The 13,127-nt window shown below is 54.4% G+C and overlaps 1 protein-coding gene across 4 annotated transcripts in view; it reads right to left on the reverse strand.

Moving 5' to 3' along the window:
* Phldb1 (pleckstrin homology like domain family B member 1) overlaps positions 1 to 13,127 on the reverse strand; it is a 49,643-nt gene that overhangs the window by 20,852 nt on the left and 15,664 nt on the right. For 3 of the 4 annotated variants that reach the window (XM_029481506.1, XM_029481509.1, XM_029481507.1), the window contains 7 exons: positions 11,729 to 11,854; positions 8,778 to 10,129; positions 5,156 to 5,437; positions 4,664 to 4,804; positions 4,439 to 4,576; positions 1,909 to 2,037; positions 1,400 to 1,555 (listed from right to left, as the gene is read on the reverse strand). In XM_029481506.1, the coding sequence (XP_029337366.1) occupies positions 1,400 to 1,555; positions 1,909 to 2,037; positions 4,439 to 4,576; positions 4,664 to 4,804; positions 5,156 to 5,437; positions 8,778 to 10,129; positions 11,729 to 11,854 (2,324 nt within the window). The remainder of the gene's footprint in view (positions 1 to 1,399; positions 1,556 to 1,908; positions 2,038 to 4,438; positions 4,577 to 4,663; positions 4,805 to 5,155; positions 5,438 to 8,777; positions 10,130 to 11,728; positions 11,855 to 13,127) is intronic. The other variant, XM_029481510.1, reaches the window with a different exon arrangement.

Below are 13,127 nucleotides of genomic sequence, written 5' to 3' on the forward strand. Positions count from 1 at the left end.
TGAAGTTTAGCAGGCTTGGGTTCCTACCCTGATTCTGAGGCTTGTATGATAAAAGGCTCTGTGCCAACAGGGAGTTTCTGAGTCCTAGGTACTCACCTGTAAAACTAGGCAATACCCTAAGAACAGCACAAGAAACTTAGGTAATGGTCCTAGTAGGATCTGCACCATGAGCCTGGGAAATGGGAGTTTTCTTCCCTTCCTGCGTCTTCTATCAGGACAGTGAGTGCATTTAAAAATATATAATTACTTACTTTATTTTACATGTATTTGTGTGCATGTGTATCTGTGCACTGTGTACCAGGTACACATGCACACACTGTGACAGCCAGAGGTGGTCAGGAAAGGTGTTGGATCCCCTGGAACTGGGGTTAGAGATGATTGTGAACCATTCAGTGGATGATGGGAATCAAATGTGGATCCTTTGGAAAAGCCCCTAGTGCTCTTAACTACCAAGCCATCTCTACAGTCCCCAAGGGCACATTTTTTTTTTTAATGGCAGAACAGCTCAGGGAAGGAAACAGGGATCTGAATGTATGACACCCAGTGGCTCCATTTTACCATTGAACCCCAGGCTGGCCAGCAAGTCCCCATCTCCCATTTGAACCCTACTGGCCAGACTTCGCTGTCCTTATCTTCCACATACACTGTAGCCAGGAAACTGCACATTATATGGGCCTTGGTGTCTGGCATCACCTAAGCCATGCCCCTAACCCTTTCCTGCTTCTCGATGCTACCACATGGCCCATCCTCTGTCACTGTCTATGCTTGGTGTGGCTGAGACTACAGCTTTAGCAAATCAGAGCTGATCAGGGACAATGCTCCATCTTCTCTTTGCAGATAGACTGAGTGGGACCAAAGCAGGAACCCAGGTGGATAACTTCCTAGCTAGGCTAGCCTCTAGATCTTAGGTCTCTGTGTGTATCCCAGAACCTCCAACAGCTCTAGAAGGGCATGGACAGAGATGGAGCTGAATGACAGAGATATAGCTGAATGGCAGATATGTGCTTAGCATACAGAAGGCTCTGGGCTGGATCTCCAACACCAGAAGAAGACATTCAAGGGCAGCAGCAAGGCACCTCAGCTGCAAACTCCTCCTCCACACTCTTTTCCTGGACAAACTACTGAGAGCTCCTAGTGTGAGCAATTACACTTTCCCCTGAGAGACTGCGGAGAGCCAGGGTTTAGTAAAACTAACTCTCCTTGCTGAGCCATCATCATCTGCTCTTCTGCCTTTCCACATTAATTCCACACCAGCCCTGTAGTTCTCATTCTTACTGACAGTCACTAAGTAACAGAGACACAAAAAGATGTCTTTTGTGTCGTTCACAGAATGTGAGTCAACCCCTGGTCACTAGCCTCCATCCTGCACCCAGGCTATGCAGGAGTGAGCAGTGCGCACCTTCCTCTTGCTCACGCTGCGCAGCAACTCAGCCTTGCTCCGCAGCAGCCCTTGGCCGGCCAGCTCCCGCTCCTCCTCCACGCGACTCTCCCGCTCCAGCTGCTGGAACTCCAGGTCCTCAAAGAGCTTTGTCTCAGTCTCTAGAGCGTCTGCTTCCTTCAACGACAGTGACATCGTGTTTGGGTGTGGGGATGCTCCCAAAGCCACTCTGGGCCAGGAAGGCCAGGCCACAGAGTCAGGAGTTAGGTGGGGCTGAACCCGGGGAAACTGGGGAAGGAACCGGTCCCACCGCCCAACTCCCTCTACTTTTTTGGCTGAGCCCTTTTCGCGGGACATCGCTTTCTGGAGCGCTGATCCCACCCAACCTTGCCGGTTCCCTTCCAAGCCTCTGCACCGACCCTGATGTCCGGCAAGTACTGCAGGGGCCAGGTGGTCCTGTCCCACCGCTCTCCTATCTTCGGTCTGGGCGGTGGCCCACGGGGGCCGGGGAGGGGGCTGGTGGAACTGACCCTTCTCAGCTGCTCCTGTAACTGTTCCCGCACTGACTCGGGGCAGTTATCGAGCTGCGTCTGGAGCTCGGCGTAGAGCGCCTGGCGGGCCTCCAGGTGCCTCCGTCCCGCGGCCAGCTCCGCCCTCTCCTGGTCGGCGGGAGGGGAGGGAGGCGGGGCACAGGGGAGAGAGAACACACACTCCTCAACTCCGGCCCGGCGCGGGGGGCAGGGGCGAGCACAGGAGTACACCGGGAGTTGGGGGGCAAGCAGCGAGACGGACGAGAGCAGGAGAAGAAGCAGAGGTTTAAGACGGGACTCAGGCAGGGGACGGTGTAACAAAGGCAGAGGTGTGGGGGCAGGGTGGAAATGTTGGTCCCTTTAGAAATGTTTAGGAAGGTCCTAAGACGGGACCTTCCGGTTCCACTCCAAACTAAAGTTAAAGCTGATGCAACAAGGCAAGTACCGAGCCTTGAGTTCTATCACTGTTCCGAGACCAAAATTTAACCCTGGGGAAAATGGGGATGGTGGGAAGAGTTAAATACAGGCTTGGGGAGTAAACGTGGAGCTCAAGTTGTTAGAGTTACAGCGGTGCAGCAAGGGGACCCCAGCCCAACCCCCATGGCCTCCCTCCCCTCCTGCCCAGGGTGGGGGTGGGGTGCCAGCAAAGCAGGCTGAACTTCAGTAGGGATGAGGGTTGCAATTAGTTCGGCCCGTTGCCATGGTAATAGAAGCCCCAGGAGTGGAGGATACAGGGAGGAGGTGGATGGCTCTGTCTGGGGTGAGATGACACCTCTGAGGGCGGAAAGGGGGACGAGGGAGGAGTTGGTGAGTCACCCCTCTGAAGGACATGCAGAGGAGAAACTGGGATTACTGACTCCAAAGCCAGAGTGGGGCCATGGGCTGGAAGCTGGGCGGGAAAGTCAAGAGAACCTTCCCAACACCACCATCAGCATCACCACCACCACCACCACCACCACCACCACCAGTTCACTATCACGCCTCAAACACCTGGACCGGAGGGAAGGCAAAGTCCTGGGAGCAATCTCAGCTAAATGAGGCTAGCCAAGCTGCTTGTGGAATGCCTTACCCTATGCTGCACCAGCCCAGTTCACCCACCCATCCTGGAGGGAAGGCCTTGGTCAAGCCAGTCCTGAAGTCTAGATGCTACTGCCTGGAAATTATCCTGTGTTCTAGGTGGCCTCCAGGGGTAGAGGTAGGGAAAGGAACATCTGAATTCAGGGAAGCAAGAATGGGTAGCCAACCACTCAGAAAGGGCCTCTCCAAGCTCTCCAAGACTGTGCCCACATCTGACCTCCTTATTACTCAGCTCCAGAGGGCTAAGCAGGAGGGACAAACAGTTCACTGCACCTCCAACCCCTGCCCTTAGGTAAGCAGCCAACGTTATGAAGGCAAAGCCCAGACCTTTCCAGTAGGAGGCGCTGTTTGGGCAGAGCATCTCCTTGGTCATGCACATCTCCCCGCAAAACACACACACACACAAACACACACACACACACTCTTATACTCCTCCTGTCGGTGTTCCACTAAGCAAAATTTAGCTGTGCCTTTCTGCCAGTTCCCTTCTGATAATGGGGACCCACACCAAGAAAAGAAGGCAACATTAGAGGGAAGAGGCCAAGGGCACAAAGGTACCCATGGAGTTAGTAAAGCTGGCATAAGTCAGCCCTGCCTGGGCGGCCTGGCAGTTAGGGGCATGCGAAGAGCCCAGGACAGTGATTAGAGGGGGGCGTTAGTGCAGGCCTGGTCGGCAAGCATAGGGTTAATCTGGCACAGAATCTGGGAGTGTGGTTTTGGGGGCCAGAGCCAAAGCTCCATTTTAAAAAAGGGGGCAACAACGAATTTTTAAGATCCTCAAAATTGAGAACAAGAGGAAGATAAGTCTCAAAAATAATCCAGAAGGAAAAATTAAACCTCTTAGAAAAATACTGTCAAATCCAGAAATAGATGAACCCTCTCCACTTCAGAGCTTTTGGCACGCCGTTGGGCATCTTGGACATGGCTGGCACAACCCCCGTGGGATGGAGCAGCCCCTGAAGACTGGCACTCAATCTGAAAGGGTCAGGGGCAGGGCTGGGACCATCTGGGATGGGAGGCTGCAGATCCTGATGATAGGAAACAGAGGCCTGTGGGCCATCTCCCAAAGACCACATCCTAAGCACCTGAGGCATGCTGGAGGGAGCTTTCTCCTCATGGTGGGCTCCAAACCCGAGTCATGCCCCCCACCCCAGCAGCACCGGTCCTTCAGGCTGTGCTCAGTGCCCAAGAAAGGGCTTTGGCACTCCCTAGAAGGACCACACAGGTTCCAGAACGGCAGGCACCCAGGCAACCAGAGGCAGCACAGAGATCTAGACCCCCAAACACCAGACCAGCCCCCGGCAGTACCATCCAAGCTTGTATCTTCCATAGAGAACAAGGGCCCCTGTCCCTAGAGGGCTACAGAGACCACTTGGATTGCAGGACGGATGTGCATCGCCAGGGAAGGGATATTGCCTTCCTTCTGGGCCACTGGTAGTCAGGTATGGGTTACCTTGTCCCTGTCCTTCTGGATGCCTGTCTCCAAGGCCACCAACTTCTCCTGCAGCTGGTCCACCGCCCTTTGTTCCTTCTGCAGCGAGGCACGCTCCGCCTCCCGCTCCCCCTGCAGCAGCGCTCTCTCCATCTCGGCCTAGACACGGGTATCAGCATTCTGTCAAGGCCGGGACCAAAGAGTGAGGCCCCATCCCAGGGCCTGCACACCTCCCAGCCAGGTCACCTCTCGAGCTGCCTCCTGCAGCTGCTGTTCCAGCTCCTTCACTCGGATCTTCAGCTGTTCTACTCGCCCCAGAACCTGAGCCCGCTCCTCTTCCACAGCCAGCACCTCGCCTTGGTGCTTCGCGCCAGGAGCGTCTTCATGCTGGAGGGGAGGAGGGCACCATGGGAGAAGTCTGGAACCTTCTAGGATCCGACTAAGAGGGCGGATTACACGCTCCTCAAAGCACTTCGAAAGGGTAACTAGACCAAAACAAGAGGCCGCTTTCCTCCCAGTCAGGGAGCTCAGCTATCGGGAAAGGATTTACCAGAGTGCCAGGGTTGGGTGGGGCCCAGAGGACAAACAGGTCTTAAAGCACATTTATAGCTTGGGAAAGTCATGGTCACCTCCTTTCCCTCCTGACACCCACAGTTCTTCATTCTGGTCTCACCCAAGCCTTGATCCCTTCACTACCTCCACACCAGCCCCGCCCAGGGCCGGCCCTGTCCCCCTCACCTCCTGCTGGGTGCTCTCAGTGCTGCTGCATTCCTCTTTGAGATTCTCTTCATCAGAGCGCTCCATGCTCTCCCACAGGCGCTGGGAGGCACCTCCAGACTCCTCGCCGCACCTTCCAGAGACTACTATGGCTCCTGCCAAGCCTCTTGAGGGCCTCCTGCCTGCCAAGGCCAGCGCTGCCGTGGCCTCTCCAATACTGGGTAGCTCCCCAGTCTCAGGTCCCCCGTCAGCTCGGCTGTACTCAGCACACAGGTTCAGGATGGTCTCCAGGCGCTGGCGTTCCTAGGGACAACGGACAGAGCAGAATGTGAAGAGCAGAAGTCTGAGACCCAGTGCAGCTTGAGCCAGGGCATGTTGACCCCTAGAAACTCTGGGCTCAGCATCGTGAAGATAACCTCAACCTTGAGAATGGTGGGAGACCAGGTGGTGGTACACAGCACTCTGGAGGCAAAGACTGGCGGATCTTAGAATCTGAGGCCAGCCTGGTTGGTCTACAGAGTGAGACTCAGGCCATCCAACCAAAGACTATCTAGTGAGAACCTGTCTTAAAAGAAAAAAAAATCTATGGGAGGTAGAGGGGAAAGAGGGCTCCTCAAAAGCAGGCAAGAGAATGTGGCCATGTCACCTGTCCATTGGCCGGCCCCTCCCATCTCTCTGTTTACTCTCCCTAGGAAGAGGCATCTTCATAGTCACACAGAGACATCCAAACACACATGGGAACATACAGGGTAAGCAGCCCAAGACCATAATGAAGCCAGGTGGTGATGGTGCACACCTTTAATCCCAGTACTCGGGAGACAGAGGTAAGGGATCTCTGTGAGTTCGAGGCCAGCCTGGTGTACAGAGTTCCAGGACAGCCAAGGCTACACAGAAAAACCAAAAAGACCATAATGGGACACAGAGCTATCGAGTGCTCATATTGATACAGGTTAGGGCACAAGGGCACACTGATACATTACTTCTGTCACATAGGCACACACAGACACTCCATGTGCCCTGGGAGGTACATCAGCATTAACAGGTAGGCACACACTAAGACACCAGCCCCAACACGCACACACACAGAGATAAACATAGTCTATATACAGCTGGGTGGGCATCTGCAGACAGCCAGGGCTGGAAAGTGGAGCACGGGCCACAGGACCTGACAGTCCAGACACAGAGAGAAAAGGCAGGGGGGACACTGTCTTTCCAGCCCCACCTCAGCTCCAAGTCACTCAGGATGCCATCCCTTTGCTCCTTAAGGCCGTGCCAGCTGTGATCGAGAACTCTGTGCTGGCATGGCACTCTCTCCTCTCACTACAAATCCTGACGCAGTCACGGTCACCCCTCAGGTCCTAGGACTCGAGGGAATTACTGCAGTCACGTTCCTGGTCCCTATCCTGCCCATCCATTTTTAACACCCAAGCCCTGGCTTTCAAGCCCAGAGCCTTACAGTGCTTTCTGAGGTCTCTGATCGCAAGTATCTCTCACCACGTACATTAATTTTGGCCTCACCCTTCCTATCCCAGAACACTTACCCAGCTTTCTTCCTGCTGCTTGCCCAGTTGTGTGGCAAAAGATCCAGGAACCAAGCCTCAGCACCCAGGAGGTTGGGCCAATGCCTCACCCCCGCCCTAGGACCCAGATAAGCAGCCTGGCAGAGGTGGGAGGGGCAGGGTGCGGGCGGCCTCTGACTTAAAGTGGCAGGTGGGGCAGGTTGGGGCTGGCGGTGAGGTGTGTACCTGTGTGTGGGGATGGGGGTGGGGAGGCTGGGCCCAGCACTTGATTATGTCAGGCTCATCAGCCCTCCTGGGATGAGGATCCCGGGTCACCAATGCACAACAGTGTCAAAAAGGTGTAACAAAGAATAGTACAGGAGTCCTGACTCCCACCAGGGTGAGGGTACACCATCCCATACCCTCACCCCACCCTGACCTGTCTCTTCCCAGATTCTTCAGACAAACGTCCTCCTCAAACCAATTCCAGGGTACCTGTGTCTCAAAATAACCTGGGCTTTCTGCTCTTGAGGGGAAGAAGGGGAAAACCATGCTCTGAGCATGCACACAGCAGCCAATGCCCCTGGAGCGCCCTATGCTATTTGGGGGAATCCCTGCCCCCTCCCTGCTCAGATGCCATCTCTAGACCAGCTGCCCAGAACCACACCCAGACTCCGCAGCACCCACATTTATGCATGCAGACACATACAATCATGGGGGCAGACCAGGGGGGCTGCCCACCCTGCCTTTCCCTCTTCCTTAGAGCCATGCTCTCAGAGGACCCATCTGAGCCACAGTCAGTGATTCATGCCCACTTGTCGATGCCAAAGAGATGCGAGAAAGGGGGACCAGTGTTTCCCTAAAGGATAAGTCCGAGGTAAAGGTGCCTGCGTGCGAGAACGATGACCTGAGTCTGACCCCCAAAACCCATGCATAGGGAAAGGAAAGAATGAGCCCACAAAACTGTCCTCTGCTCTCTACTCTCATCAGGGCATAGGCCTACACACACACACACACACTCACACTCACACACTCAATAAATAAAAGCTTTAAAAGAAGGACTCCCCCCAACCCCAGCCCACGTGGGGCATGGTCACAAGCGTGTGTAATCTCTGCTCAGGAGGCAATCAGAAAGATCATGAACTCAAGCTCAACCTGGGCCACACAGCAAGCTCACAGCCACACTGGGTTACACAACCAAAGGGGGAAAAAAAAAGAGGAGCAGGAGAGAAAAATAATTCTAGGGCTGGGGCTATCGCTCAATGCTGGAGTGCTGTTCTGACTTGCCAAAGGTCCTAGGTTCAAGGCCTGGCACCATAAAAATGAAAGGCCAGATAAATTAATGTTCCAGTCTGGGCCTCAGCCTCAAAACTTAGAGATGCAAGACTTCACCACATGTGCGCTTTCCTGAAACACTGCACTAGGGTAAACCCTATGAACCTAACTCACACAGCAAAACAAATGATCTGCCGTAGAATAGACGCAAAATTAGCAAGAATTCAAAACCAAAATCGAGAGCCTGGGAGACAGCTCTGCTGGCAAAGCACCTAGGACCTGAGTTCGATCCTCCAGTCACTCTAGCGCTGGGGAGGCAGAGACAGAAGAACCTGAGGCCTTGCTGTCCAGCCAGTTCAGCTAAACCAGTATGTCTCAGGTTCAACGAGAGACTGTCTCAAAAAACAAAACCTCACCAGGCAGTAGTGGCTCACGCCTTTAATTCGGCAGATTTCTTAGTTTGAAGCCAGCCTGCCTGGTCTACAGAATGAGTTCTAGGACAGCCAAGGCTACACAGAGAAACCTTGTCTCAACCTCCCCCGCCACCAAACCAAACCAAACCAAACCAACCAAACAAACAAACGAAATCACCGAAGGGCAATTGAGGAAGACACTACCCACTCATCTCTGGCCTACACACACCTGCACACACGTATACAAAACTAAAAAATTTAGAAAGCCTTAGTGATTTCAAAGATGGTTTCTCTCCAAGGAATCAGGATGGTGAGACACAGGTCACTTAACCTGATGGTTCATCTTGAATCCGCCCAGGCCCTGTACACGGCCCCTCCTGTTCTGCCGGCTGGCCTGCCCACACCTTGGCAGAGGCACCGCCTTGGGCAGCGGCAGCCTCCCTGGCATTGGCTCACCAGCCTCTCCATCTCCTGCTCCCGGAGCCGCTCTTGGCGCTGCCGACGGTGGTACTCCAGAAGTTCATCCTCATTGTCGCTGATCTCCGTGATGCTGTTTTTCCTCTCCCTTGGGATGGGTACACGCAAGTCGCCACTGGAGAGCTTCCTCTGAGCACGGGGGCTCTGACGAGGTGAAGCCCCAGTAAGAGAGCCCAGACTGTAGGCTGGGCTCAGCCTGCCACTGAAGCTGCCCTTGCGAGGTGCCAGGGACTCCCCGAGGGTGGGCGAGGGACTCCGAGTCCTGCGACCCCGTGCTCCTAGAGTCAGGGAGAAGTCCTCAGGTGAAGTCCCGTGGGCTGCCCAGCGCCGGGGCCGGGGACTCTCTGCCACTTCCCTGCTTAGCTTGGGATCTGGGGCAGTCCGGGCTGGCAATGGGGACAGAGCCCTTCGAGACAGAGATGGACTCAACGGGGGCAGTTCCCGCATACTGTCCAGGCCCCTCCGGCCCAGGCGGGGACTCTCAGGAGGCTGGAGGGTACGAGTTGCTGCTAACCCATCCGAAAATGTTCTGCCCACCAGTTGTCGAGAGGGGCTGCTTGTTAGTACCCGCTCTGTGCCTGGGGGCTCACGGAAAGGACTGGGAGGGCGGTCCTGGAGTGTGCCGATCTTGTTTCGGGGAGCAGGCACTGGAGACTGGAACTTGGGGCTGCCAGGAATACTGGCGGGTTGGCTGCGGGCACCGGATGATGGGTATTCACTCAGGCTGATAGCCACCACAGGTAACTGCCCACCTAGCCGGGGACTCTCAGTGGTTCTGCGGGCCTCAGCCAAGACGGTAGCGGCAGGACTGTCCGTCAGAAGACCCCGGAGACCAGGGCTGGGAGGTCTCTCATGACCCCCTTTTCTGCCCAGCCGGGGACTGTCAGAGGAGCGGGAACCACTTGGGCGAGACTGTGGAGGCTGCAGAGCCAAATGGTAGCTAGAGGAGCGGGCAGGCACCAATGGGGGCACTGAGGGTCCTGGCTCCTGCCCACTTGGTGAATGGCTAGCACAGCTTCCGCTGCTGGCTGGTGAGGAAAGCGGAGAGAAGGCTGGAGAGGTGTTCTCATAGCTGGAGCCCACAGACATGGCACCCGGGCTGGTTGGAGGGGACAACAGGTAGTGTGCGCCGTTAGCCATTGGCGACAATGGGGATGTGGCTGCAGGCTTCTTGCCTGCAGCTCCAGGCTCCTCTAGCACCAATGAGTCCATGATTTCCTGCAGGTCCTTTTCAATAGAGCTCACCAGGGAACTGTGGCTGGCACAGGCTGACGGTGCCCGGGTTACAGGTTGTGCTGTGTGGTTCCCATTGACCAGGCTCTCCGATTCAGCTGAGGGAGAAATGCAAAGAGGCCTCAAGCTCCAGTTTTTGGCTCGAGCCACATACATGCACAAGCAAGAAAGTACCATCCTACCTCATCCTAGGGCAACGGGGCCTCGAGGGCTCTGGAGAAGGAGCCAGGAGAGCTGAGCTCTGGTACCAACCCACTCTGCCACTGACCTGTTCTACAGCTTCATCCAAACTCTCTTGCCCTTGGTTCCCCTTCTATAAAGGGAGATGGTAGGCAAGGCCTCCCTGGCTCTAACTCTGAATGACTCAGGACAGAATCAGCAACAGTACTAGGTATGTACTTCTAGGTCTAGTCATTTCTAACTCGCTCCAGCAAGATGGTTCTCTTTGCCTTGGTTTTCCCAACTTTCTGTGCCTCTCTTTTAGGAAGAGCAAGTAGGCACACTACAAAAGAGATGTGGACCTACCGTGGAGCTGGCCAGAAGTTCCAAGGCTTCTCAGTCTAAGGGACACCAGAGCCTTTCAATATACCAGTCAGAGGCTGGGGGTGGGGGTGGGGCTCCAGGGCTGTATGAGCAGGGGATGTGGTACCAGCTTATCCGATCCAACACAAGAGAAGGATCAGCTAACCGCTTGTGCTTGGAAGCCTGGCTGAGGAGCCTTGAGGTGCAGTTGCATGTCTCCAATTATTCCATTAAGCCACACCAGCAAGAGCTGGCTTTTGCCTGGCCCTAGCCCCTGTCAACCATCCAAGAGTTCAGAATCCTCAGAACCAATGAACAGCTAAAGGAGTGACATGACCCAAATTGGGTTGGGGCAAAGTGAGTCCCCAGGGGACTGGAAGTCATAGGTGTGGGGAGTGAAGAAAAGAATGGGTTTGCAAGGCTGTGTTTGGGTCCTAGTCAGAGGGGGGCCCCATGTGTCTCCAGTGACCACCTGCCTTTCCTGAAGTCACCAGACTGCGTAGTTCACTAATAATCACTCCATCAAGGGAACGTGACATACGTGCTCACCTGCCACAGAACCAGCCTTGGCCCTCGAGGCCCACAGTCATCTGAACGTCATTGTGGAGGAGCCTAGGACAGCATCTACAACTAGCTAGCTTCCCCATCTGCACCCTGCCCCCTTGGCAGCCTGCGGAGGGGCCTGTGTCGAGATTCCTAGAACAATCACCAATTCTCTTCTAGGGATCAATAATTCACACACAGGCTGCAGCTGGCTGCAGCTGCTCTCTGAGTCATCGGTCAGCATGGCATGGCCTGAGGGTTGAGGAGGGCCTGTGGACATGATCACCAGCAGGTGGGACCGTCCCACCCCAGAAGCTACCAAGGTCACATGAGGCACTCCTGTGATGACATACAATGAGTGGCATCTTTCGAGGCAGCGGGGTTCCAAGCTAACAGAACTTTGTATGTGCCCTCAAGGCACGTGACTTCCCAGTTTGAGCCAAGCAGCAATGCCTTGGATCTTCTCCAGTGGCCCTATGGCCTAGCATTCTCTACCAGCCCGTGGCAGGTGGCAGTGAGCCCAGACCATCGGGACTGTCCTAACCTAACACTCTGAGAGTGGTTGGAACAGGCAAGGACACATGTCCAAGGGGTGCCACTTACCCAGCCACCTGCCCCAGCTAGCTACTTACCAGAGCCAGGGTTGTAGGTGGGCCCTGGGGCCCGGCCCCCTGCTGGAATCATACTTTTCATCCACTTGGCTTCGGCTGGATGGTTAAAGCGCAGGAAGGTGGATTGACCCAGACACAACATGCAGCCTACAGAGAAAGCACTCACTTAGAAAGTGCAGGCAGGGATGAAGCTACCCCAGTCACAATCCTAGCAAGCTTACCCTCAGCTCTCAAGAGCCATCCCTGCCTGCACTCACACGGTGTGCTCACTGTGCTTACCTGGCCTGCCTCTCTTTGCATCTCAGATGGAGTCCTGAGATGGGTTCCGAGGCACAAGTCAGAATAGGCACGGTCACTGCCAAGGAAGTTCCCCAAATTGGAGTCCTATTTACTAGCTATGAAATCTTCAGGTGATGTCACTACACCTCTAAGCTAGTTCTCTCCCAGGAAATGGGACACTTGATACTACTAGATCTCCCGGGGTTAATAAGACCGTATTACTGAAAATGCTCCAGAAGTGGAAAGAATTCTTCTGGAAAAAAAAAAAAAGAACGCTCAGAGATGGCAGTGGGTAAGGGGACACTCAGAGATGGCAGTGGGTAAGGGGACACTCAGAGATGGCAGTGGGTAAGAGGACTTGCGGTTCTTGGTACCCAGGACCTACAAGGTGGCTCTAAACCATCTGTCCCTCCAGTCCCATGAGCTGTGATGCCTTCTAATTTCTGAGTGCACTAGGTATTTACGTGGTGCCCTGACATACAGGCAAAACACTCATAAAAAAAGCAAACAAAACATAAAATAAATACATTTTAAAAAGGAAAAATGAACATCCAATATCAATGTGATGTGTACCAGTGATTCACCGAATTGCCTCTTGGGTAAAAGTGTTAGTTTTAGAGGCAGTATCTTCCAGAGTCACACACAAAAAAACCTGTAAGATATGGAACAAGTAAAACCCCAGAGATAAGTCAGGTGCACGGGTGGGGCTCAGCATCTAGTCTGATCCCTTTCCGTGGTATGACTTCAGGAGGGCTACCACCCTCTCTGAGCATCTAAGGAACAAACTCTTCTCTTTTCCAGGCAAAGCATCCCCTGGCTATATCTTGCTCTCCCACAGACTCTAGTCAGTTCTCTGCCACTGGGCTCCTTGAGGCCAAGCACATTCCCAGGCAAAAGATGCAAGCCCAGTCCTGCCCAGGAAGTACGAGTGCATAGAAAGAGGTGGGTATGTGGGAGCCAGAAAATGTAGCCAGGGGCTTGGGAGTGTGCGCAGCAGCAGGTGTGCCCACAGGCGCCTAAGCCTGGCTGGCAGAATTCCTCCTTCTGGCTATGCCAGGTGTTCCAGGCTCCTGCCGAAGATACTATACGGAAAGAAGCCAGAGCCCCTAGGGCTCTCTACTACATAGCCTTCCAATTTGTC

The sequence above is a fragment of the Mus caroli genome, chromosome 9 (genome assembly GCF_900094665.2).
Source record: "Mus caroli chromosome 9, CAROLI_EIJ_v1.1, whole genome shotgun sequence".
NCBI lineage: Eukaryota > Metazoa > Chordata > Mammalia > Rodentia > Muridae > Mus > Mus caroli.